Source organism: Calliphora vicina, chromosome 5, assembly GCF_958450345.1.
Source record: "Calliphora vicina chromosome 5, idCalVici1.1, whole genome shotgun sequence".
NCBI classification, from domain to species: domain Eukaryota; kingdom Metazoa; phylum Arthropoda; class Insecta; order Diptera; family Calliphoridae; genus Calliphora; species Calliphora vicina.
This window is the reverse complement of record NC_088784.1, coordinates 13,952,337-13,974,998: the sequence shown is the minus strand read 5'-3', so window position 1 is coordinate 13,974,998 and position 22,662 is coordinate 13,952,337. Positions and strand designations below refer to the sequence as shown.

The following is a 22,662-nucleotide window of genomic DNA, read 5'->3' as shown; positions in this document are numbered from 1 at the left end:
TGATCCTATATGAAATTTAAATACATTAAAGATTGTATCACACAGCACGTACTCCTTTATTAAAAAACTAAATTTTTTGAAAAATGTTTTCCCTTTTTTTTCAGTATTTCAGTGAAAAAAATTGCAAAAGTTATCAACTAAATTGAATTAAAGATCTTTCGGTGTATATAATTTCAAAAAAACCGATAATTCGAAAACAATTGTTTTCCTAACCCTGACTTATGCTTAAAACTATGGCAACTTTCCCAACATCAACCAGTTATGTGGCATCTCTACGTAAAATTATGTTGTCATATTTGACAGTTCTTAACGCAGCCGCTCTCTGTACACGAGCACAAAAATTCCACAACTTTGTAAATTTCTTAAAATTTTATCCAGTGTTTACATTAATTAAAGCTTAAGAATGCCTCCTAAAAAGACTAATTCTGGGGCAAGTAAAAAGACGGAACTAAAGAAAAAGGAGAAGGTTATCGAGGTAAGCAAATTGAACAGGAAAAAATTAACAAATTAAAGCCAACAACATGCAGACAACTGCAACTAATAAAAAAACATAACCTCAACTTGAGCAAGAAGAAAAATTCCAATTATTTCCACAAAAAAAACCTTGACAAGTAATCATTATCATTTTGCAAAAATTTCTCTTTGCTACAGGACAAGACTTTCGGCTTAAAGAATAAGAAGGGAGCTAAGCAGCAAAAGTTCATACAACAAGTTTCCAAGCAAGTGCAAAGTGGTGGTCTGCATCCCAAGACAGATGCCAACAAAAAGAAGGATGAGAAGGAAAAGAAATTGCAAGAGTTAAAGGAGTTGGCATCCATTTTCAAGCCTGTGCAAGCGCAAAAGGTTGAAAAGGGCACTGATCCCAAATCGGTGGTATGTGCATTCTTTAAGCAAGGCCTCTGTACCAAGGGCGACAGATGTAAATTCTCTCACGATCTAACAGTCGAAAATAAGGTTGAAAAACGTTCCATGTATGTGGATATGCGTGACGATGGTGAAGACGACATGAGAAACTGGGACGATGCCAAGCTAAAGGAAGTGGTGGATCAAAAACATGCCGACGAGAAAAAAAGACCTACAACAGATATTGTAAGTATACATCTATTGTATAAAAGTTGACAAGTATTTACTAATTGCAATTATTTTATTTTTAAAGATTTGCAAATACTTTATTGAAGCTGTGGAAAAATCAAAATATGGTTGGTTTTGGGAGTGTCCAAACGGTGAAAAATGTATTTACCGTCATGCTTTGCCAGCCGGATATGTCTTGAAAAAGGACAAAAAGAAGATGGATGAAAATAAACCTTCCGAACTTTCATTGGTGGATTTGATTGAAAAAGAAAGAGCTGCCTTGGGCTCCAACACCACCAAAGTCACTTTGGAAACTTTCTTGGCCTGGAAGAAACGCAAAGTCCAAGAGAAGAAAGAAAAACTGGCTGCCGACGAGGAGCGCAAAAAGAACGACTACAGCAAAGGCAAACAGTTTGGTATTTCTGGCAGAGAAATGTTCAGCTTTAATCCCGACTTGGTTGATGATGGTCCCATGGAGGATGGTGATGCTGCTTTCGAAATGTACAATCGTGACGAAGATGAGGAGGGCATGGAATACAAAGAATTGGATTTGGCCGCTTTGACTTTAGAAGCCCAGGAGGCTGATGGTTCTGGTACCGTGGCATCTGAGTCACGGTTAAAAGAACAAGCCAATAATATAGCTAAAATTGAGCAAGAAGAAGCGGCTGCTGCAGCCGTTGAAGCTGATGACTCAAATGCACCTGCCTCGGATGCTGCACCCATTAATAAGGATCTATTTATGGGTTTGGCCGATGAACTTGACGACTTGGATCTGGAAGATGAGGAGGACGACGATGACTAAAGACTTTTGTTTAGGAAACATTTCCAATCTTTTTTTTAAAACCCTACAGGAAAACATACTATCGAAAAAAAAATATAGAAAACGCATGTTTAAAATGAAATAAATAACTAACAAAAATGGTTGATATACACAAAAAAAAAGAAACAATAGTTTGCAAATTAAACAAAGTAAAAGTGCAACAAAATGTTAAACAAACAAAAATAATCAATTTCTTAATAAAATTTAAATTGAGTGTATAAAATAATAAAGGAGGTGTAATCAATAATAAAACGATGACTGCTAATAAGATCAATGTATTTTTGTGCTCAATAAAACGAAGTATTTTTCAACTTCTAGGTATATAGAATGCAGTTGATAGTACATTGTACAGATGTATTGTTTTTCCCTTTCAGTTTTCGGGTTCATTTATTTAAGACTTGTTTGCAATAATAATTGCTTGTTTTTTTAATAATATGTAAATGTAATTTAAATTCTTACCAAAATCCTGGCGGCAATATACCTTGAGGCTTTTGTATTTGTCCTTCTCGTAAAAAGTTTCCTAATAACAATTCTAATCTGGCTCTTGGGCCACCTTCATCCACTGCCGATAATCTGGGAAAATATTGTTGTTGTATAAAGAACAGCAATTTGACAAATTGTTTGCCATACGCCGACCACAAATCGCTGCCTACAATTTGTAATATTTCCATAATTAAAGTGGCACAGATATCAGGTAACGGATCTAAGGCTACAAAGTTGGTCAGCCAACGCCAGGCATGTTCTATGCCATAAGGATGTGCGGGACCATCTTGTTGCCGGCCTAATGTTATCATTACAGCTGCATAGAGACGAGCCACACCCGTTTGCCGTTTCAAATACATATCCTGGGTCTCAATTTGACCCTCTGTTATGCGATAGCCCAATACTTTTGAGTATTCTTCTATGGTTTGTCCCTTCTTTTGGGGTATAAAGTAGGGCACCAGAAACGGACACTCTTTGAAGACATAAGCCAGAAATAGTTGACCGAATTCGGGTATATGTTTCCATAGCGAAACAATGACGGAGGCTACGGGAAAGGCGGCCTGCGGATTACTGGATATGGTGGTCTCTCCTTGACCCACAAACTTTTTGGCCATCAGCAGAATACAATAATCTCTACCCAATGTAGGTTGTGCGGTTACAAATGTAAACAGTTTATCAAATTTATCCTGTATATGTTGCTGGCTAACGGCCGAGATGGCATTTACTGGTATATTAATGTTTTTCTGACAATCAAAACGATACTTTTTCATAGACTCATCGGACTGTAAGACTTTGACTCTTTCAACTTTTTCCTGATAAAATGTATTGATTTTTGTGTAGAACTCAAAACGTTCAGCACTAACAAATTGAGAGGAGCCCATGCTACCACTATCTGTGTTGGGTGGCTGTGCAGGAGGTTGTGTCTTGGGTGTTTCTGTAGAAATTTGTTGAGGAGGGTTGGTTAATTGTGTCTGTTGTTGCTGCTGTTGTTCCTGCAACTGCTGTTGTTGTTGCTGCTGTTGTTCTTCGGATACTTTTTGAGCCTGTTGAGCTTGTTCTTGTTTTGCTAGTTCTTCTTCTTTCTGTTGTTGTTCTCTCTGTTGTTCTTCCAGCTTGGTTTTCTCCTGCTTACAAGCCTCTAATATACTTATTTCTAAATCCTCTAAAGATTTGCACAAATTTTCGGCCGTTTTTAATTCGGTGGGTCCACATTCACCCGACTTGATTTTACCTATCAACTGCTCAAACATCTGTATCAATTCCTTTAATTTTTTATTATACTCCGCACAAGACATTAAGGCTTGCTTGTCTATGGACATTAACAGATGCACAATGCTTTCATATTTATGCCGAAATTTCGATTGATATTGAGAAATTCCCTGAAAGGATATCAATTGTAATTGTTTTTGTGTTTGCAGGCGTAAACTTTCCAATTGACGTTCATGTTCTTTGACGTCCTGGACGGATTGTTGTTCGACCTTTTGTAGAATTTGAGAATCACTGCGTCGCTTCTTTTCCAGCCATTTACGACGCTCCTCTTGCTGTTTCTCCTCTAAGGGTTGTAAAGTTTGATGCATTATATTCAAGTGTTTCTCTTGCATGTCGATCATTTGTTGGCGTATCGAACGTTTACGTTTTTCCTCAGCATCTCTAAGCAAAATGCTGGAGTTTATCGTTTGAAAATCTAAACTCTAAATTATAATAGTTTTAATAAGCTAGCAAACTAGTTAAAATATTCAAAACTCACATGCAAACTGTTAGGTTCCCTGTGCAACTTCTCCTCATTGTGGTGGGGGCTGTTTTGTTTCTCTTTACAAGGCGTTTTCTTTTTGTTGATTTCATTTTTATCACTTTTTGTCAAATCTTTGTTTAATTCAATATTTTCACCCTTCAAACGATCCTTAGGCAATTCATTTTCCTTATAATCTATCAATTCCATATCGGGGCCAATGGAGCGATCATGCACAAATGGAGAAATTTCGGCCGCATGTTGTAATGTCACTAAATGGATTTTATTTACCTCATTTATGATTTCCTCAACTTTGAGGGCCTAGATTTTTTTAGTTTTAATGATTTTTTAATGTTTTAATAAGAAATTTTCCCAAAATACTTACAAAATTAGCCATTTTCGTGCAACAAATTTATTTTACAAAAAAATCTGACAAAAAAAAAACAAAAAGCGGCATAAACAATACAGATTGCCAGATGTTTACGAAATTGTAAAGACAGAGATGTTTTAAAAGTAAATAATCATATGTAGGGTTCCATAGTTGAAACAAAAAGTCGACCAATCGACATTTTTAGATTTTTAAAGGTTGTTCCGTCGTACATTCGACTTTTTTATTTAAATCGAAATTTTGGTACTTTTTATTGAATATTTTCGACTTTTTTCAACATTTTACCACATCTTAATGTATATAAAGTGAAAATTCGAAGTTATGTTGGAAGCATCATGTATAAAACTGATGACAAAGCAATATTAAGTTCGAAAATTCGAACTTATGTTTGAATAAATTTTAAGCAGTTAAAATAATTTCTAGATTATGAGGATTCTTAAAAAAATACTTTTAGTTTTATTTGAGGCCAATTTATAAAATTTTTCAAGTTCGAACTAAAATATTTTGATAAAAAAATTAAAAATGTTCATTTATTCTAAAGTATATTCAAAATAGTATCAGAATAAAAGTTTTTTTATAATATGTTCGAAAATTCGAAATATTCAAGAAGCTATAAACAGAAGAAATAATAGAAATTTCATTTAAATGCTTGTTCTGCCATGATTTAAATGTAATAAATGTTTTTTTTCTTTTTAGAGAATTTAAATACAACCTTTTTTATTTCAATGTTGTCATTTATGATTTGAATGTTTTTAGAAATCAATATGAAATATATATGGAATTCGTTTCAAGATGATTTTAAAATTTCCAAAAACTTTTATTCCTAAGATACCCGAGAATTGCCCCTTAATTATAAACACAAACTTTTGAAGGGTATCTTTTATTTTTATTAAAAAAACAACCTAGAAAAACTTAACACCATAACTACCATCCATTTCTATTATCTCACAGCGACCCTTTTCCTCCATTTGCCGTAATACACTTAGTAATACAGATTCGTCAATATTATAAAAACTTTTACCCTCCGAACTCTCACCATGGCTAATTTCATATAGTGTACAAACACTATTAGTTTGTCCCGTCTCCTGTATCCAGTCATAAATCATATTACCATACTCATCTAACGTATGCCAATACACCTGCCATTCATGACGTTTCTTATCCAATGGATGGGCATGTCTGGTATTTTGTAGTTGTTCCAAAATCTGTACTATCATCTCGGGTGATAAACGTCGATTCAGGGACTCATTGAAAAACAAAGGAAATGTGTTTTCGTGTATGTTAACGCTGAATTTGTTAAGATGTTTGAGGTATTTTAGAAATAAATCACACCAGACTTTAAGCTGCTGTTGGCGTGTCTCTTCGTGGGGTTGTAGTCTTTAAAAAATGATTGATTTATTATTAGTTTGGCATGGTAATGGTAAAATTGTTTACTCACGTAAAAAATGGTGGAAATGTATATTCCCAGGGCCATTGAAAATCTGTCATTTTGTTCTTATTTTTAATAATGTTTTAATTTATGTTGCTATTATTTACTTATTCTACTAATAAATGCAAAAAATAATGACTCAATTGTAGACAGCTGTTTTTTATTTGGGCAGCCACCTTGTCACAAAATGTAAACAAAACAATAATGTTGCCATATCAATTGTTGATAGTGTGTATGGCAATGATGTTAGCAATGATGAGAAGATACTGTTAATTTTAAATAAACAAATTATTCTGCTGTTTTTTAAAGAATATACTTATTAATTCTTAAATTGGTTTTAAAATTTATCTTTAAACATTAATAAAGATACATTGAATAATAATGTAACCGAATTTTCTAGGAAAATGCTAAAAATGTCTACTGAGGGCAACTGTTTTTTTAGGCAGCCACCTTGTCACAAAATTACCATGTTGCCACATTTATGTTTGTTTAGTGTAAAGTGCATATGGCAATAATGTAAAACATGGCGTTTCGTTTCCGTTTCCTCTGAATTTCAAATTAACAGCTCTATTCAAGAAAAAGTGTTTGCCAGTTGATAAAAGATTTAAAAATTCGTAAAATAAGTTTTAAAGCGATTAATAAATATGATTTATGATTAATAAATATACATCGAAATATTATTTAACTTAGTTTTCAAATTGAAAGCATAATATTTCTGTAATTTGGGACATAGACCCAATTATACCCATTTTACATTAAAAAACTTGATTTTCTGTTCTGTTACTAAAGTTTTCAAATAACGAAAATAATAACGCAATTTCCTTTTTTCATTTCATACTATACACATTTATTAAATTTTTTAATTTTTCTTTTTTTAAATATGAGTTTTATAAATTTACATAAAGTTTACATTTGTGTGTGTTTTTTTCATCTTTTTCTTTTTATTAATTATTAAAAATATAATATTATATAGAATAATAAAGCATACCCTAACACAATGTTAATAAGTCTTTGTTAATAAAAAATAATAATAATTATAATAATAAAAAATATATATAAAAAAAGAGTCCTTTTAAAAAGTTACTAAACAAAAAATAATAATAAATTCATAAATTTAAAGCTGGAGAAAATAATAAAAACCAAAAAAGAAAAATCAAAATTATAAATTGCATTTAACAAAATCTTAAATACTAAGCATTTACACATGGGGGGGAGGTTACAAAGGGAGAGGGGCAGGTTTTTAGGTTTTTAGTTTAGGGATTCATTTTTTAAGAAATTTTACATCTAATCATTAAAATTAGCTTAATTTCAACTTAATAACTAAATGGTTACTTAAGGGTTGTATGTAATTGATAAATTTTTTTGGAATTATCAAAACCACAAAATTTGAAATAATAATAATAAAAAAAGATTTGTATTTGCATAAAAATATATGTATATATTAATATTTTGCATTAAAGTACAAAAAAAAAGAAGAAAACATTGCTTGTTATAAAACATAAAAACAAAAAATTAAAAAATAAATATCGAATTATTTTTTATATATAAAAATATCAATCTAATTGTCAACAAAATGGCATTTTTTATAGCAGGTTTTTCTTTCTTTAGTTTATATACTTAAAGTTACAAATGTTTTTCTTTTATTTTGTTTGTTTTATAGGGGAGTTTTTATTTAATTTATATATATATTATATATCTTTTCATTTAATGTATTTCTTTAGCTTACAAGTGTAATGGTATATAATTTGAATTTTTTTTGTTTTGTTTGTTTTCCATTTGAAAATTACATTTAATGCGCGGTTTTTGCTTTGCCTCTACTACACATTATTTTGTTTTTTTTGTTTTCTATATAGAGAAAGGATTTTAATGTTGCTTTAAGGAATTTTTTGTTTGTTTTGTTACTTTGATTGGGGATAAGGAAGGAGTTTTGTTTGTAATATATTTAAATTTTAGCTTAACTAAGTTATCGATCGGTTTCTGTTTCTTTTCTTTTTTCTTTTAATCTGTTTTAATAAATACACCTTGAACATGTAATAATAATTAATGTCTTTATATATATAAATATTTATATGTATATAAAATGTTTAAAGTGTTTTTGTGTATTAAATTTAATTGGTTTTGTTTTGTTTTTTTGTTTTCTTGTTAATTTGTTTTGTTTACTTTTCTAAAGGCTCTAAATAACATCTCACAGTATTATTTTCATCCAACATGGCTGATATATTGCGTCCCACTACTGGCATATTGTTGACTGATTGTGGTGATATTTGTTGTTGCTGTTGTAGCTGCAGCTGCTGTTGTTGTTGCTGCTGCTGTTGCATTTGTTGCTTCTTTTGCATGGGATGTTGATTGGCCGGTGGCAAGGGTGGACCATGTGTGGTGGCAAATAGTTCATTAACAGCTAAGCGGCTACCGTTGGCAGTTGTAGTCTTTTTGAAACTACGCACTGAACCACCAGCACCGCTACTTACCCCAAAAACCGTTATCGGCTGTTGTAGTTGTGGCTGCTGTTGTTGCTGCTGCTGCAGTTGTTGTTGCTGATGTGGCGGCAAGGGATATTGGGGTTCATGATAGTCATTGTAGCAGGGCGCTGATGCTGTACCCTCACTGGCTTGGGCATTTTTACGCAGTTGACGCCTAAAGGAAAAGTGGGAGATTGAAAATATTAAAAGAATTTTTTATTAATTTTTCTACAATGAAAAATATTAATTTTTTTTTAAAAAAATTTTTTTAAGTGAAAAAATGTTTTGCTAAAAAAAATTTTTTTGGATTTAAAATTTTTGTGGAAAAAAAATTCATGAAAATTTGTGGTGAAAAAGAAATTGGGTTAAAAAATATTTGTCCCGATTTTGACCCATTTGGATTTAAAAAATTTTAGAGGAAAGCAATTTTTTGGTGAAAAAAAATTCATGAAAATTTTTGGTGAAAAAATTTTAGAGGAAAAAAATTTTTGGTGAAAAAAAAATTCATGAAAATTTGTGGTGAAAAAGAATTCATGAACATTTTTGGTGAAACAATTTTAGAGGAAAAAAATTTTTGGTGAAAAAAAAATTCATGAAAATTTGTGGTGAAAAAGAAATTGGGTTGAAAAAAACTATTTTTTGGTGAAAAAAATTCATGAACATTTTTGGTGAAAAAAAATTCATGGAAATTTGTGGTGAAAAAGAAATTGGGTTAAAAAATATTTGTCCCGATTTGACCCATTTGGATTTAAAAAATTTTAGAGGAAAACAATTTTTTGGTGAAAAAAAATAATGAAAATTTTAGAGGAAAACAAATTCATGAAAATCTGTGGTGAAAAATAATTTGGGTTAAAAAAAACAATTTTTTGGTGAAAAAAAAAATCATCATAATTTTTGGTGAACAAATTTTAGAGGAAAAAAAATTGTTGGTGAAAAAAAATTCATGAAAATTTATGGTGAAAGAAAACGGGTTAAAAAATATTTGTCCCGATTTTGACCCATTGTCGTTACGAATTTTTATGGCGTTTTATACGTCATTAAAAGATCTTTGACAGGTCTATCATTAGATATCCTTGAAGACTATGTTAATGACTCAGCCGGATATCAAAAAATAGGTCATAGATTGAGATTCACTACCACTCATGGTGAATAATATAAATATGATTTCTCTTTTCATTTACTTACTGAAACCTTCTTTGAAAATCAGCATCCTGCATAGCCATTAGCCTACGCATACGTTCGTCACTTTGTGGCGGTAAATGATCATCACTGCCCTCATCATCGGGCTCCTCTTCCTCCTCCTCGTCGTCCTCATCATCCGTATAGGGACTTTCAGCCTCATGACCCTCAAAATCATCCACATAATCGTGTTGGGGACGTTGAACTTTGCCCGGCATTATAACAGGACCACCCACAATACCGACCGCAACACCACCCTTACCACCACCACCATTATGAGGATAGCGATTTTTCAACATTCTCTGTTGTTGCTGTTGGCGCTGATAGACGGCCTGCATGACACGTTCATCTTCGTAGTCATGATGCGGTAACAAATCGTCGACATTGTAATGTTGTACATCTGAGGTACGATTACTTAAAATCTCTTCGTATACGGGACCATTATCACTGGCCAATGAACCTTGGTTGTAGTAGGTTTCACCGCCCACACCGACGCCGACTCCACCTCCACCACCACCAACACCACGGGTTAAATCAAATTTATCTGGTTGGTTTAAATCACAGTTGGAATGCTTATTTCTATAGTAACGTTGTTGAGTGCCCGGCTGGGAGATGGCAAACTCTCCGGGCCCGGGACCACGACGATTCATTTGCTGCAACAGATGGGCATGTGCGGCATGCTCCATTTGTTCATCGTCTGAAGACAATTGTTGCTGCTGTTGTTGTTGCTGTTGATAGGGATGTGGCCGTCTTTGCTGCTGTTGCAGCTGCTGCTGGTAGTGGGGCGGAGGAGCTCCCGGATCTAAGGCTTCAGCATAGTAGGGATGTTGTGTTGGCTGTTGCTGTTGTTTCATTGAAGTCTTCTTGTATGAAGGATAAAACAATATCTGTTGAGATGTGGCCGTATTGCGCGAGTGCAATGAACCGCTGGGCGAGTCAGAGCCAGTGTTACTGCCTCGTTTCTTTTTGCCCTGGCCCTGATTATGTTTCTGGGTCCAATAGAAGAACTCATGCGACTGTTGCTGCTGCTGCGGTGATACCCCCGGACCATGATAGTCTCTAGCTTGAGCTCCCTTATTGGCCTTTTGCCAGGCATAATAATCTGGCTGATGATAAAAACCTTCTGGTGGTGGTGGTTGGCCCCCACCATTCATGCTGCCTGCAGCTAATTGCTGTTGTTTATGACCCTGGCCAAATATCAAATGTGTTGAACTCACTGAGGAGGTGGGCGAGGTATGGCCAGCACTGGGTGTGCGCATACCTCCCGTAGATCTTAAGGTACCAGTTGTACCCGGACCACTTAAAGCATTGGCATTACGCTCCAGCACTACATGGCCCTGCAAACTGGGATCACTGACTTTATTAACATGCTGCAGCACCAGGTTTCCTGGTATTATGCCACTCTTCACAGTGCCTCCAGGCGCCACAACCCCCACACCACTGCTGTTAGATGAAGAACCCTGTCTTCTCGATTTGCCACCCTCATTTAGCTCACAGTCACTGGAGGCCATGATGGCATCCTCAGTGGCCGTTATAATGTTGCCGGTTTCATCGTTCTCATTAGCATCTCCCAGAGGAATTTTTGCTTTCTTCAACTGTGTACCCGTTGAGTTGACCAAAGCGTTTGTATTGCTATTCAAAGTGCCCGTATTGCCGGCCGAATTCATGCCACAAGCACTGCCGCCCACAATACCCGAAGATATAGAAGTTTTCGAGCAGCGCAAACACTTGGGCAGCCAAGAATTTTGCCTAACATATTTGCGATATTCACGGCGTATCTAAAATAACATAAAACTCAAAAGTAAATAACAAAATCACAAAAATTAATTGCCAGCTAAACTTATACCTTTTCATTTTGTATACAATGAAACACAAATATATAAATACCCATCATGGTGTTGAAACCAATGAATAGATAACCATATATTTGGGACATTTCATCGTCCAATTTTGAACGTCTTAAATAGAAATAAGCCGTAAACCAGGCACCACACAATAACAGCAAAAATATAAAACTACAGCGTATATCAAATCTAAATATAAAAAAAAAACAATTTGTAAATAAAAATATTGTAATGCTAAAGAAATGAAGTAAGTCTAACTTACCTAACATTGGCCAATCTAGTATGTTCTTTATTTTTAAGAGCGGTACGTGATTTGCGACACATTATAACCCACGACAGGAAAGTATAACCCAAGGCACTCTTTTAAACAAATTTTTTAAAGTTATTAATAAAATTTATATCATGTGTAGTGATTAATATAAGTACGTACCATTAAAAATATCATTAGCGGCGTTACAAATGTGGCATAGAATAGAAAATTCGTTTCCATTAATACACAATAATCATTTTCGGTGTAGGTACTGGGATTTATGGCCAGCGATATGGCCACAATTGTAAATGATAGAGCGTATGAGAGTAAATAGTAACAATTAACTTTTGAGGTCTGATCAACCTCCAGCAATATATCATCGGTGGTTAGTGTTGTATAGGATTGGAATGCTATAAAAGGACAGAGACATACGTATAAAGAATTTGTTTTAAATCCAATTTATATAAAGATTTGAAAGGGTATTTAACGTATTTTTGTTTAGATATGTAACTTGTTTTTAATAAACCGTTTGAAATTTTAATCTGATGAAACAAAAGACCTGTTTCCAAAAGTTTTTTAAAAATATACATTTTTACTGAAATTATTAGAGGTTTCACAAGGTATCCTATCATGTCATATTGTGATAATGTTCTAAAGCTACGGTTGTCAGATCTTACAACGTTTTCAGAAAAATGCTCTGAAAATGGTTAACTCAAGCATGTGAACTTATGTTGAAACATATGGTTGTTGCATTTTTCTGACAAATTTGTAAAATCTGTAATGAAATAGCTTAATATTTCACCACTCGGCGGCTGTGCTTATCCGGCTCTTACGCGTTTTGCGCAGGTCTCTGTTGCTTGGTTACGACAGCACAATAAACATAGCATACAGAAAAGTGTTATTTTAGGATTTTTTTTTGTTTGAAAGGCAATGAAAACATTTTCAAACCATTGTGAAATATTAGAACATCACGATATGATAGGATACATTGTGAATCCACTAATTATGCAAATGTGAGCCGATATAATCACCATAATTATGAAAAAATTGAAATTTAAAGGACATTTTGATCCTTACGTGAACAGTACTCTAGGCTATAAATGTTTAATTATACAAATATAAGGGAGAACATCAGTGGATTTGGTAATTTATATTTTATAAATATAAATATCATTGGTTTAAATCCCGAAGATAAGTTTTGAAGCTAAAGTACATTTTAAATAATAAAACAATACAACACAGCAAAATAATTACTTATTCAGCTAGTACAGCATAAAGTCAGGAGTACAATCAAGTGTTGTTGCTGTGATAGCTAAAACAATATTTTTTTTTAATCCGGGGATTTCAGCATTGATATCAAGTCCAGGAAATTGTGTTATTTCTACCGAGAAGGATGTGAAGTAGGGAAGTTGACAGCTGGATAGTTGAGAGACCAACCCCATAAATAGAGTACGACTACAAGGTAAATTAGACATGACAGATACCAAACATTTATTAGGTATGGTAGTATTTTAGGTGAAGTGTTCGACACCATAGACGATTACAATGCAACTGGCTTATATGGCTATAAAAAACCATTCCTCGCTGGTCCGGAGGATATTATGAGTCATGTACTGTACAATATTTTCGTTGCATTAAGGTAAATAATAACCTTTTTCTACTTTTTACCGTTTTGATGAAGGGAATTACAATGAATTCCGAGGTTCTCTGTGTGCAGATGTAATTTGTACACAATCCTTTCTAACCTAAACAATTTTATCACAGTTTTGTTATACCAAAACTACAAAAGGGTACACGCGTGTGCAATTTTCATGGTAAAAATCCTTGAATTAGGCTACGAATTGCTCCCTCTTCCGCCCTATTCTACGGATTTAATGACTATTTCTTGTTTCCAAACTTCAAGAAATGTCTCGGCGAAAAGAGATTTGACTCCAAAAAATAACTACTTTAAATGACCTCGACAAATCTTATTTTTTGGAAGGGATAAAAACGTTGGTAAAACGTTGGACAAACTGCATTGAGCTTAAAGGAAAACAATCTACCTTAATAATTGTCCGAAATTGCTACCAATGGAATATTTGTCATTTATAAAAGCATGAGTGCACACTGTCACTCATAACTTCTTGAAAGTAAAGAAGATTTTAGAACTTAGAGAAATTTGGTGTCATAAAAGTGTATTTAATTGAAATGTTTTCGATAAAAGTGTGACTAAAGTTTGTTTGTTTGTTTGTGTAACTGAATTTTCTTCGAAATTATGTTAGAAAAATGTTTAAATGTCGAAATCATTTTCCAATGCCGAACATAAACATTTTTTGACCTGGTGACAATGCAATATTACGATCGAAAATTCTAAATCAAATTTAAAACAATTGTAAAGCTGTTGAAATAATCTCTAGATTACGCATGAATCTATTGACAATTATGTTTGAAAATTTTTTAAAGCTGCTAAAATAATCTCGAAATCATGAGGATTCTTAAAAAGCAATTTTACATTTTCCAATTTCGAACTTAAAATTTGTTAGACCTGATAACAACAATGATCTCTGAATTCATGTGTTCGAAAATTCGAACTTATGTTCGAAAATTTTTGAAATTTTGTTAAAATAATTTCGAAATCATGAATATTCTTAAAAAAAAAAGAATTTTAGTTTTATATGTAGCCAATTTCTTACATTTTCCAATTTCGAATTTTGAAAAAAATTCAAAATTTATTTAAGAAATAGTAAAATGTCATAAAATATTCAAAGCTGTTTTTCTCAAAACGATTTTTTTTGAATTAGGACGTTGTTGCAGCAAATGAGCGATATATAAGCTTTTTAAGATATCTTCGAAAATTCAAAATATTAAAATTACAATTTAATGATAATAATTTCAATAAAATTTTTAACTTACCTTCAAAACAAAACCATGCTATGGCCGTTAATATGGCACAATGTAAAAATACAGTAGTAAAACCGCAAAATATTATATTTGCCTCGATTTGTTCGATACCAATAAGGAATAGAACTTCGATTAATAATAAGCAAATATAAATGTTGCGATAAATAGAGGTGCGGGCAGACTGTAAAGAAATATTAAAGAGAGAGAGAAAAGAGAAAATAGTAGAAATAAAAATAGAATAAAGCCAAAATAATAAAAAAAAAAATTACAGCCAATTGAAACAAACAAAAAAAATAATACAAGGAAATTGGAAAGATATAAAAATATTTAATTAATTAAAACTTAAGCCTTAATTTTCAAACAGTCTATGTTTAAAGATTAAAACTATTTTAAGCAGATTTAAAAAGTTTTAAACTGGACTTAAAATTAAGGCTTAAATATAAAAAATTAAAAATAAAAGAATTTTAAACGAATTTTGGTGATGGTGGTTGGTGGTGGAGATTTAGAGTTTGAGAAAGTAATTTAAAATTTTAATAAACAAATAAAAACAACAACACACATTTTGGTTTTTAAATTAAAATTATTACAAAATAAAACATATTTATTTATTTAAGTTGAAAATTAAAAATAAACACACATATATTTTAAAAAATTAATGAAATTTGAAATGAAAGGATTATAAAAATGACTTAAACATGATAAATTACTTAAATTACGAGTTAACAGAAAATTATGAATACAAAGAAACAATTTCAGGCTTTAAATTATTACTTTCAAAATATAATTATTTAAAAATTCTAAAAAAAAATGGTTAAAATAAAAATTTAAATATTTACATTTGGAATAAAAATTAATTTTAAATTATTTATAGTTTTAAGTCTTGTTTTAAAATTCCCTATTATTTTAAGTAAAAACTAAACTAAAAAAAAATATAAATAAAATGATTTCTTTTCTTTTAAATGTTTAATAAACTACTTAAAACATATATCACAAAAAAGTGCATAAATTACTTAAAGTATTTGTATTTATATTATAGATATATAATTAATGAAATGGAAAAAATCAGCTTAAATCAATAAAAAAAAAAATAAAAGTAAAAATAACTATTTTCACCACCACCACCACTTATATTGTAAATCATCCATATTTCCTTGCATTATAATATTATTTGGATCAGAATTATTAATACGATTACTATTATTACTATTGTTATTATTATGATTATTGTTACGATTATTGACATTTAAATTATTGCTGGCTTGGGCGACCAGGGCGGCTGCTGCAGCGGCATTATTCGTGTTTACATTATTATGATGCTGTTGCAAAGCGGCCGCTATGGAGGCAGCGGCTGCTACTGCCGCCGCCGAAGTATTGGACATGGAGGTTTCCATTTGTTGCTGCTGCTGGTGGCTCAAATGATTGTGATTCAAATTGTGACCATGATTGTGATGATTATGAGGTGGCTGCAGGTTAAGATTTAAATTCAAATTGTTCATTTGCAAGTTGCGCTGATTATTGTTGGCCACCACCACAGCGGCCGCAGCAGCAGCTACAACTTGCTGTTGTTGCTGCTGCTGTTGTTGTTGCTGCTGCATTTGTTGCAAATTATAATTGTTGGCATTCAGATTATTACGATTTGAATTACGTATGGAATTGTGTTGTATGAAATTATTGGCATTTAAATTGGAGGGAGCCTGTGTAAGATTTTGCAAATGTTGCAAATTCAATTGTTGCTGCAAATTTTGTATATTATTTGTAGCATTTGCAGAGCCAGAATTTGTAGTATTTGCATTTGTAGTATTTGTTATTTGTATAGATTCATGTGTTTGATCTATAATATTATTTTGCCTTCTAGTACTGCCACCCATGCTATTGCCTAAACCACCACCTCCTGAGCCGCCACCTCCCAATGCTGAGCCGCCGCCTTGGCCCCTACGCGAACGATTTAAATGATTTTGTTGTCTTGAGGTTCTTACCTTAATAAATACGCCATTAAATATTTTCAAAGTCAATAAGGCTATCACAATGAATACCAAACAAATGGATATGCTGACATAAATTAAAATGCGCATATTGCCATCGAACATGGTGAACAGAGAGTGTGTGTGATCGTCCATTACATCCATAAGTATGGCAAAATTGGTCAAATGATTGCACATGCAGACGCTGTGAGTACGATTGGTGGACTCCAGTATACAGCCATTAGCCGACCAGGCACTAAAACACAAATTTCAAATAAAATATTTTATAACATCCTTATTTAACCTATAAAACTTACTGGTCTATGTAATTCCAGAAAACACAAGTAGGATTGGTTACATTTTCCGTCTTCAAGTGTCTCAAAATCAATTTAATGGGTTGAGACAATTGTATGTGGCGTCCTTTACCCAAACTGGCCGAGATAACTTTGCTGTTTAAAATGCGTATACGTTGTTGGGAATTAGCGGAATCACTATCATTGGCTAAAATGGCAGTATTGCGTACTTTTTTTTGGAGAAAATTAATAAAAGAAAAATTAATTTTCATATAAATTACAAAATATTCATTTAACTTACTATAACTTCTGGCGGATTTAAGATCAAAATGATCATAGGAAGGTTTTAGTATCGATTCCAAACGATCAAATGCTGCAAACACAATGCGCACCAAACCGCCCTCACTGTTTTCAATTAGGGCAGCCCGAGGCAATTCTATTCTATCGTCGCTTATTTGCCATTGTTCGGCATCGGGAAAGACTTCATTGCTTTGTATACTTTTAGTTTCCAAAACTCGCACCGAGAGTACTATTGCAAAAGAGAGTAGAGAAACCGAGGAAAATGTTAAAATCTTCTAATTATTTGTTGTTGTAATTAAGTTAGAGTGATGGAATTAAGTGGGACTTTGGTTGTCGTCAAATATGTATTTCATTTTTCACAAATTTAAAACTGGTATGCTGATATATGGGGTAATAAAACTGTTATATTCAATTATAAACTGTAACAAAACTGTTATACTCAATAATAATGGTAATAAAACTGTTATATTGACCTTTAAACTGTTATAAAACTGTTGTATTGAAATGTAAATTGTAATAAAACTGTTATACTGAATTATATATGGTAATAAAACTGTTATACGGTAATAAAACTATTATATTGACTTTTAAACTGTTATAAAAATGTTATATTGATATTGAATTGAAAACTGTAATAAAACTGTTGTATTGACCTTTAAACTGCTATAAAACTGTTATATTGAAATTTAAACTGTAATAAAACTGTTATACTGAATTATATACCGTAATAAAACTGTTATATTGACCTTTAAACTGTTATATTGAATTATATACTGTCATAAAACTTTTATATTGAATTGTAAACTGTAATAAAACTGTTATACTGAAAGATAAACTATTATAAAGTTGTTATACTGAATAGGAGTCTGTAAAAAAATTTGTTATACTGAATTATCAACTGTTATAAATGGTATATATTGTAATAAAACTTTATACTGGATTATAAACTGTTATACTGATTGGCATACTGTAATTAAAACTGTTATACTGAATTATTAACTGTTATAAAGTGTTATAACTAATTGTACATTGTAATAAAACTGTTATACTAAATTATCAACTGTTATAAAACTGCTATACTGAATAATAAACTGTTATAAAGTTGTCATACTTAATTGTATACTAGAACAAAACTATTATACTGAATTCTGAACTGTTATAAAGTTATTATACTACATTATAAACTGTTATACTGAGTTAAAAACTGTTATACTCAATTATAAACTGTCATAAATTGTTTATACTAAATTGTATATTGTAATAAAACTGATATACTGACTTATCAACTGTTATACTGTAATAATACTAAATTAAAATCTGTTATAAAGTTGTTATACTTAAGTGTATACTGTAAAAAAAACTGTTATACTGAATTATAAACTGTTATAAAACTGGCATACTGAATTATAACCGTAATAAAACTGTTATATTGACCTTTAAACTGTAATATTGAATTATATACTGTCATAAAACTTTTATATTGATTTGTAAATTGTTATACTGAAATAAATACTATTATAAAGTTGATATACTGAATAGGAGTCTGTAAAAAAATTTGTTATACTGAATTATCAACTGTTATAAAGCGTTATATAATAATGTAATAAAACTTTATACTGGATTATAAACTGTTATACTGATTGTCATACTGTAATTAAAACTTTTATACTGAATTAGTAACTGTTATAAAGTGTTATAACTAATTGAACATTGTAATAAAACTGTTGTACTTAATTATCAACTGTTATAAAATTGTTATACTGAATTATATACTGTAATAAAACTGTTATATAGAATAATAAACTGTTATAAAGTTGTCATACTTAATTGTATACTACAATAAAGCTGTAATACTGAATTCTGATCTGTTATACTGAGTTTAAAACTGTTATACTCAATTATAAATTGTCATAAATTGTATATTGTAATAAAACCGTTATACTGAATTATCAACTGTTATATTGTAATAATACTAAATTATAATCTCTTATAAAGTTGTTATACTTAAGTGTATACTGCAATAAAACTGTTATACTGAATTATAAATTGTTATAAAAATTTTATGAGTATTAAACTGTTATAAAGTTTTTACAATGACTTAGAAATTGTTATACCGAATTAAATACTGAAATAAAACTGTTATACTGAATTATAAACTGTTATAATGAATAGTATAATGTTAAAAAAACTGTTATACTCTGTTATACTGAATTATATACTGCAATAAAACTCTTATAATAAGTTATAAACTGTTATTATGATTTATAACTGTCATAAAATTGTTATACTGAACTGTATACTGTCATAAAACAGTTATATTGAATAATAATCTGTTATAAAGTAGTTATACTTATAAAAAAACTGTTATACTGAATTGTAATTTGTAATAAAACTGTTGTGCAGCATTAACCTTCACAAAAGTATACTTTAAGACTAATGAACAAAAAAAAATTTTTGGTAAATATTAAATTTTGAAAAAATTACGAACAATTTTTGGAGAAAAAAAATTAAGGTGAAATACTGATGCTAAAAAACTAATTTATAGAGAAAAAAAATAAATTTTGTTAAAAAAAAAATTTGGTGAAAATAAAATTTTGAAAAAAAAATTTATGATACAAATTTTGATAAAATAAAAGTTTTTGAAGCAACAAATTTATTTTATTAAAAAAATTTATGGTGAAAATAAAAATTTTGATTAAAAAAATAATTTTTGGTGAAAAAAATTTATTTGGGAAAAAGGATGAAAAATAGGTTAAAAAATCGAGGCATATTGAAAAATCAATCATGTTTGTAAGTTATTTAAAAAATGTTAAACTGGTTTGTTTTCTCGAAACACCAAATATGTGCATTATTTTTAATAACGAAATTAATAATGTATTTAATAGCAAAACACAACTACTTACATATATTTTTAACCTTCTGCACCACATTACGCTCCCTTATAATGGTGTCGGCCAAAAGAAAAGCATTATCCTCCAAACCGGTCAACAACGAGGTAGCAACTCGCATTTGATCCTCCTGATTAAGATCGAGCCATGAGGACAGTTGTGATTCATCTAAAAGATTCGAGCCCGTCTTCACCACACCCTGCAGCAACTCCAAAATCATAGCTTCACGCAAACGCTGATCGGGAAATGTTTCCTTATCGTGATACATTTTCTCCGACATGGCTTGTATGATTTTTGTGGTGACCAACATGTCGCCACCATACAGAGTTTTACTACTAGTCACTTCGGACAAATCATTAGCTATTGAAATGAGCGAAGAGTCTCGGTGATTAACGCGCACTTCCAGATTGTTAAGCCACAGACTGCGACATTGGGTTAGATCGGGTGTCAAGGGATGCCAGGTGGGTTCAAAATTACGTAGTCTTAGATTGAGGCAGGCGGTGCCATTACAAATGGGTGGTTGTGCCGCTGCCGATGAGTCTTCATCATCATCCAGGCTAATTCTTTTCATTAGAACACAACGCCATTTGGCAATGCCGGTAGCACCACCAGGACAGGGTTGTACATTTACATCACCCACACGAGTCATATTCCAAAAGAGATTACGGGCATTGGTGGGACCACAAAACATATTGGTTTCATCTTCCCCACCCAAACCAGTGTTGAGATTGATGTTGTTAATGGATTTTATAATACCAGCACCTAAAGTGGTGTTCAGACTGCCCAAAGAGGAGGCAGTGGTGGTGCCAGTGGGCAAGGGAGATTGCTGCTGTTGGCCCCGGGTGGTAGTTTTGGTGGTAAGTAAAGTGCCATCATCACTGCCAGTGCCTCCTACGCCCGTTAGTATTCTAGTGTTGGGTGGAGCGGTGGTATTGTTGTTGCTATTGCTATTACTAACAGGAGCTTTGCTTGTTTTGGTTTCTGCCGGATTTTTATGATTATGTTGATCTCCCCCCGATCCTACTGCTCCTCTATTGGGACCTTCCTTACCCTGATCACTGGCTGGATGATGACCCAATGCTGATGTATGATGATGATGATGCAAAGGCGGTGGTGGCGGTAGACCATCGTGACGGGTGGGTGTTTTTAAAGCGGTGCTATTATAGCCAGCCTTTAGACGACCACCTGGCAAGGTTGTATGCATAGTGGGTGGACCGGGAGAGGAAGGCACCGCATTTGGCAGGCCGCCTAATGGCAGATTTGTATTGGCCAAACCCGGTATAGGCATTTGTGGTCGTTGGGCTGGTGGCAAAGGTGGCGATAAGACGGCAGGATTTATAATAGAAGAACTACCATTTGGTAATAAAGGTGGAGCATTCGATAGAACCCAAGGTGGCGGACTGGGACGATTTGTAGTGGTCGAAGTTTGTGACGCTGATATGCATTGGTAATGAGCCTCCAAATATTTATGAGTGCCGGGACAAGGATCACCAAACATGCTGGTCGTAGCCAAAACACTACAACTTTGTTTATGAGCACATCTAGGAAGGTAATTATGATTGTAGAAACTACTTTTTATAGAAATTAAATAAGAAAATTTACCTTGAATTGAGCACCGTTAAACTTTTGGGAAACATACAATTAACACTCCATTCCATATTGCCATGATCATTGCATATCGTTATCGAAAACCTTCCATAATTGGCTCGTATCAGATTTATCAAATCGCCCGGTTCACATTCTATGGTTAATTTCTTACCTTCACAAGCATAAGCCGTTTGATATTTTGGTGCTAAAAATTTTGTTTGGTTTTAATAAAGCGATTAGTTGAGGTGTAAATAAAATGTTTAATGTAACACTCAATTGGGTTTTTAATATAATAATTAACAATATAATCAAACAATATAGTGAAAATATAATATAGTAATATAGTTGATGAAATTAATAAGTTGTTGACGATGTTTAAAGTTGGATTTTTGTAATTAAGATTGGTTTGGTTCTTAAAGATGGATGAGGTACCTGTAACGAGACTTTTCATATTTCAAATGTGACCAATAGGGCCAATGTTATAGAGTAATAATATAATGGAATATAATATAAAAAAATGATACTTTTACACTTGAGTTTTATAGTTTTTTTTTTTACTGAGTTTTTGTTTTATTTTTGTTTTATACTTAGTGAGGTGACAACATTTAAGTGGAGTAGAATTAGCAGTTAACAATTAGTTAAGTTTGCAAATTATTTGTGATGGGTTTCATTTTAGTTTAGTCAATTTAGCATAGACATATCATATGTACCAGATCCAAATCCTCAAAGATGACAGTTATCACGATCCGCTGCAATGACGGCTTTCAAAAACATCCCAGCTTCATGGCAGTATAGTTTAAGGAACTAAAACAAAATTAAATAATTCATAAACAGATTAACACAACTGTTGCCACATGTGATTCATTTACACATATTTATTATGTTTAATATTTATTTTTCTCAGCCATTTGTTATCAAATTTGTTTACATGATATAAACACTAAACCAACCACACACAGCTGGCGGTTTTGAATGTTTGTTTACATTTTAAATAAATAACAAAATTCCTTGTTTATTTTCAAGATAACATCAAACGCCTGAACGCTTTTAAATAAAATGATAAACAAAAGATAAAAAAAAATCCTATACCTAAGTACTATT

General features: G+C 32.0%; 4 protein-coding genes across 5 annotated transcripts; 1 reads left to right on the top strand and 3 right to left on the bottom strand.

Annotated features, from left to right (window-relative positions):
• The first annotated feature begins 323 nt into the window (after positions 1 to 323).
• On the top strand, positions 324 to 2,121 carry LOC135960815 (zinc finger CCCH domain-containing protein 15 homolog). The gene is made up of 3 exons (XM_065512211.1): positions 324 to 475; positions 652 to 1,089; positions 1,157 to 2,121. Exons 1-3 carry the CDS (start codon positions 404 to 406, stop codon positions 1,871 to 1,873), a joined length of 1,227 nt encoding a protein of 408 aa, XP_065368283.1. The 5' UTR covers positions 324 to 403; the 3' UTR covers positions 1,874 to 2,121.
• Positions 2,122 to 2,248: 127 nt separating this feature from the next.
• Gle1 (nucleoporin GLE1) lies at positions 2,249 to 4,545 on the bottom strand. Its single transcript, XM_065513766.1, has 3 exons — positions 4,489 to 4,545; positions 4,122 to 4,424; positions 2,249 to 4,065 (listed from the first exon to the last, which is right to left on the bottom strand). Exons 1-3 carry the CDS (start codon positions 4,498 to 4,500, stop codon positions 2,347 to 2,349), a joined length of 2,034 nt encoding a protein of 677 aa, XP_065369838.1. The 5' UTR covers positions 4,501 to 4,545; the 3' UTR covers positions 2,249 to 2,346.
• An 810-nt stretch (positions 4,546 to 5,355) lies between these two features.
• On the bottom strand, positions 5,356 to 6,056 carry Vps25 (vacuolar protein sorting 25). The gene is made up of 2 exons (XM_065511777.1): positions 5,930 to 6,056; positions 5,356 to 5,868 (listed from the first exon to the last, which is right to left on the bottom strand). Exons 1-2 carry the CDS (start codon positions 5,977 to 5,979, stop codon positions 5,394 to 5,396), a joined length of 525 nt encoding a protein of 174 aa, XP_065367849.1. The 5' UTR covers positions 5,980 to 6,056; the 3' UTR covers positions 5,356 to 5,393.
• Positions 6,057 to 7,847: 1,791 nt separating this feature from the next.
• Positions 7,848 to 22,350, bottom strand: Cirl (Calcium-independent receptor for alpha-latrotoxin). Of its 2 annotated transcripts, XM_065514237.1 has the most exons (11): positions 21,577 to 22,350; positions 19,990 to 21,515; positions 17,088 to 17,315; positions 16,811 to 17,015; positions 16,509 to 16,749; positions 14,545 to 14,713; positions 11,833 to 12,062; positions 11,665 to 11,762; positions 11,405 to 11,591; positions 9,565 to 11,336; positions 7,848 to 8,554 (listed from the first exon to the last, which is right to left on the bottom strand). In XM_065514237.1, the coding sequence occupies exons 1-11, from the start codon at positions 21,630 to 21,632 to the stop codon at positions 8,077 to 8,079; spliced, it is 5,190 nt and encodes a 1,729-aa protein (XP_065370309.1). In that variant the 5' UTR covers positions 21,633 to 22,350; the 3' UTR covers positions 7,848 to 8,076. The 2 variants fall into 2 exon arrangements, with proteins under 2 accessions (XP_065370309.1, XP_065370310.1); XM_065514238.1 differs by lacking the exons at positions 7,848 to 8,554; positions 9,565 to 11,336; positions 11,405 to 11,591; ... (1 more) ...; positions 11,833 to 12,062; positions 14,545 to 14,713 and adding an exon at positions 15,093 to 16,401 and having other exon boundaries at positions 16,471 to 16,749; positions 21,577 to 21,784.
• Between the last annotated feature and the right edge of the window lie 312 nt (positions 22,351 to 22,662).

Excerpts from the sequence above, each read along its gene's own strand:
- Vps25 (XM_065511777.1), bottom strand. The coding sequence starts at position 5,979 with ATGACAGATTTTCAATGGCCCTGGGAATATACATTTCCACCATTTTTT. Across the intron at positions 5,869-5,929 it reads ACATTTCCACCATTTTTTAC|ACTACAACCCCACGAAGAGA; the intron begins GTGAGTAAACAA and ends CATTTTTTAAAG.
- Gle1 (XM_065513766.1), bottom strand. Across the intron at positions 4,066-4,121 it reads GGGAACCTAACAGTTTGCAT|AGTTTAGATTTTCAAACGAT; the intron begins GTGAGTTTTGAA and ends ATTATAATTTAG.
- Cirl (XM_065514237.1), bottom strand. The coding sequence starts at position 21,632 with ATGGAATGGAGTGTTAATTGTATGTTTCCCAAAAGTTTAACGGTGCTC. Across the intron at positions 16,750-16,810 it reads TTCTGGAATTACATAGACCA|TGCCTGGTCGGCTAATGGCT; the intron begins GTAAGTTTTATA and ends TTTGTGTTTTAG. Across the intron at positions 14,714-16,508 it reads TTAATGGCGTATTTATTAAG|TCTGCCCGCACCTCTATTTA; the intron begins GTAAGAACCTCA and ends ATTTCTTTACAG.
- LOC135960815 (XM_065512211.1), top strand. The coding sequence starts at position 404 with ATGCCTCCTAAAAAGACTAATTCTGGGGCAAGTAAAAAGACGGAACTA. Across the intron at positions 476-651 it reads AAAAGGAGAAGGTTATCGAG|GACAAGACTTTCGGCTTAAA; the intron begins GTAAGCAAATTG and ends TCTTTGCTACAG. Across the intron at positions 1,090-1,156 it reads AAAGACCTACAACAGATATT|ATTTGCAAATACTTTATTGA; the intron begins GTAAGTATACAT and ends TTATTTTTAAAG.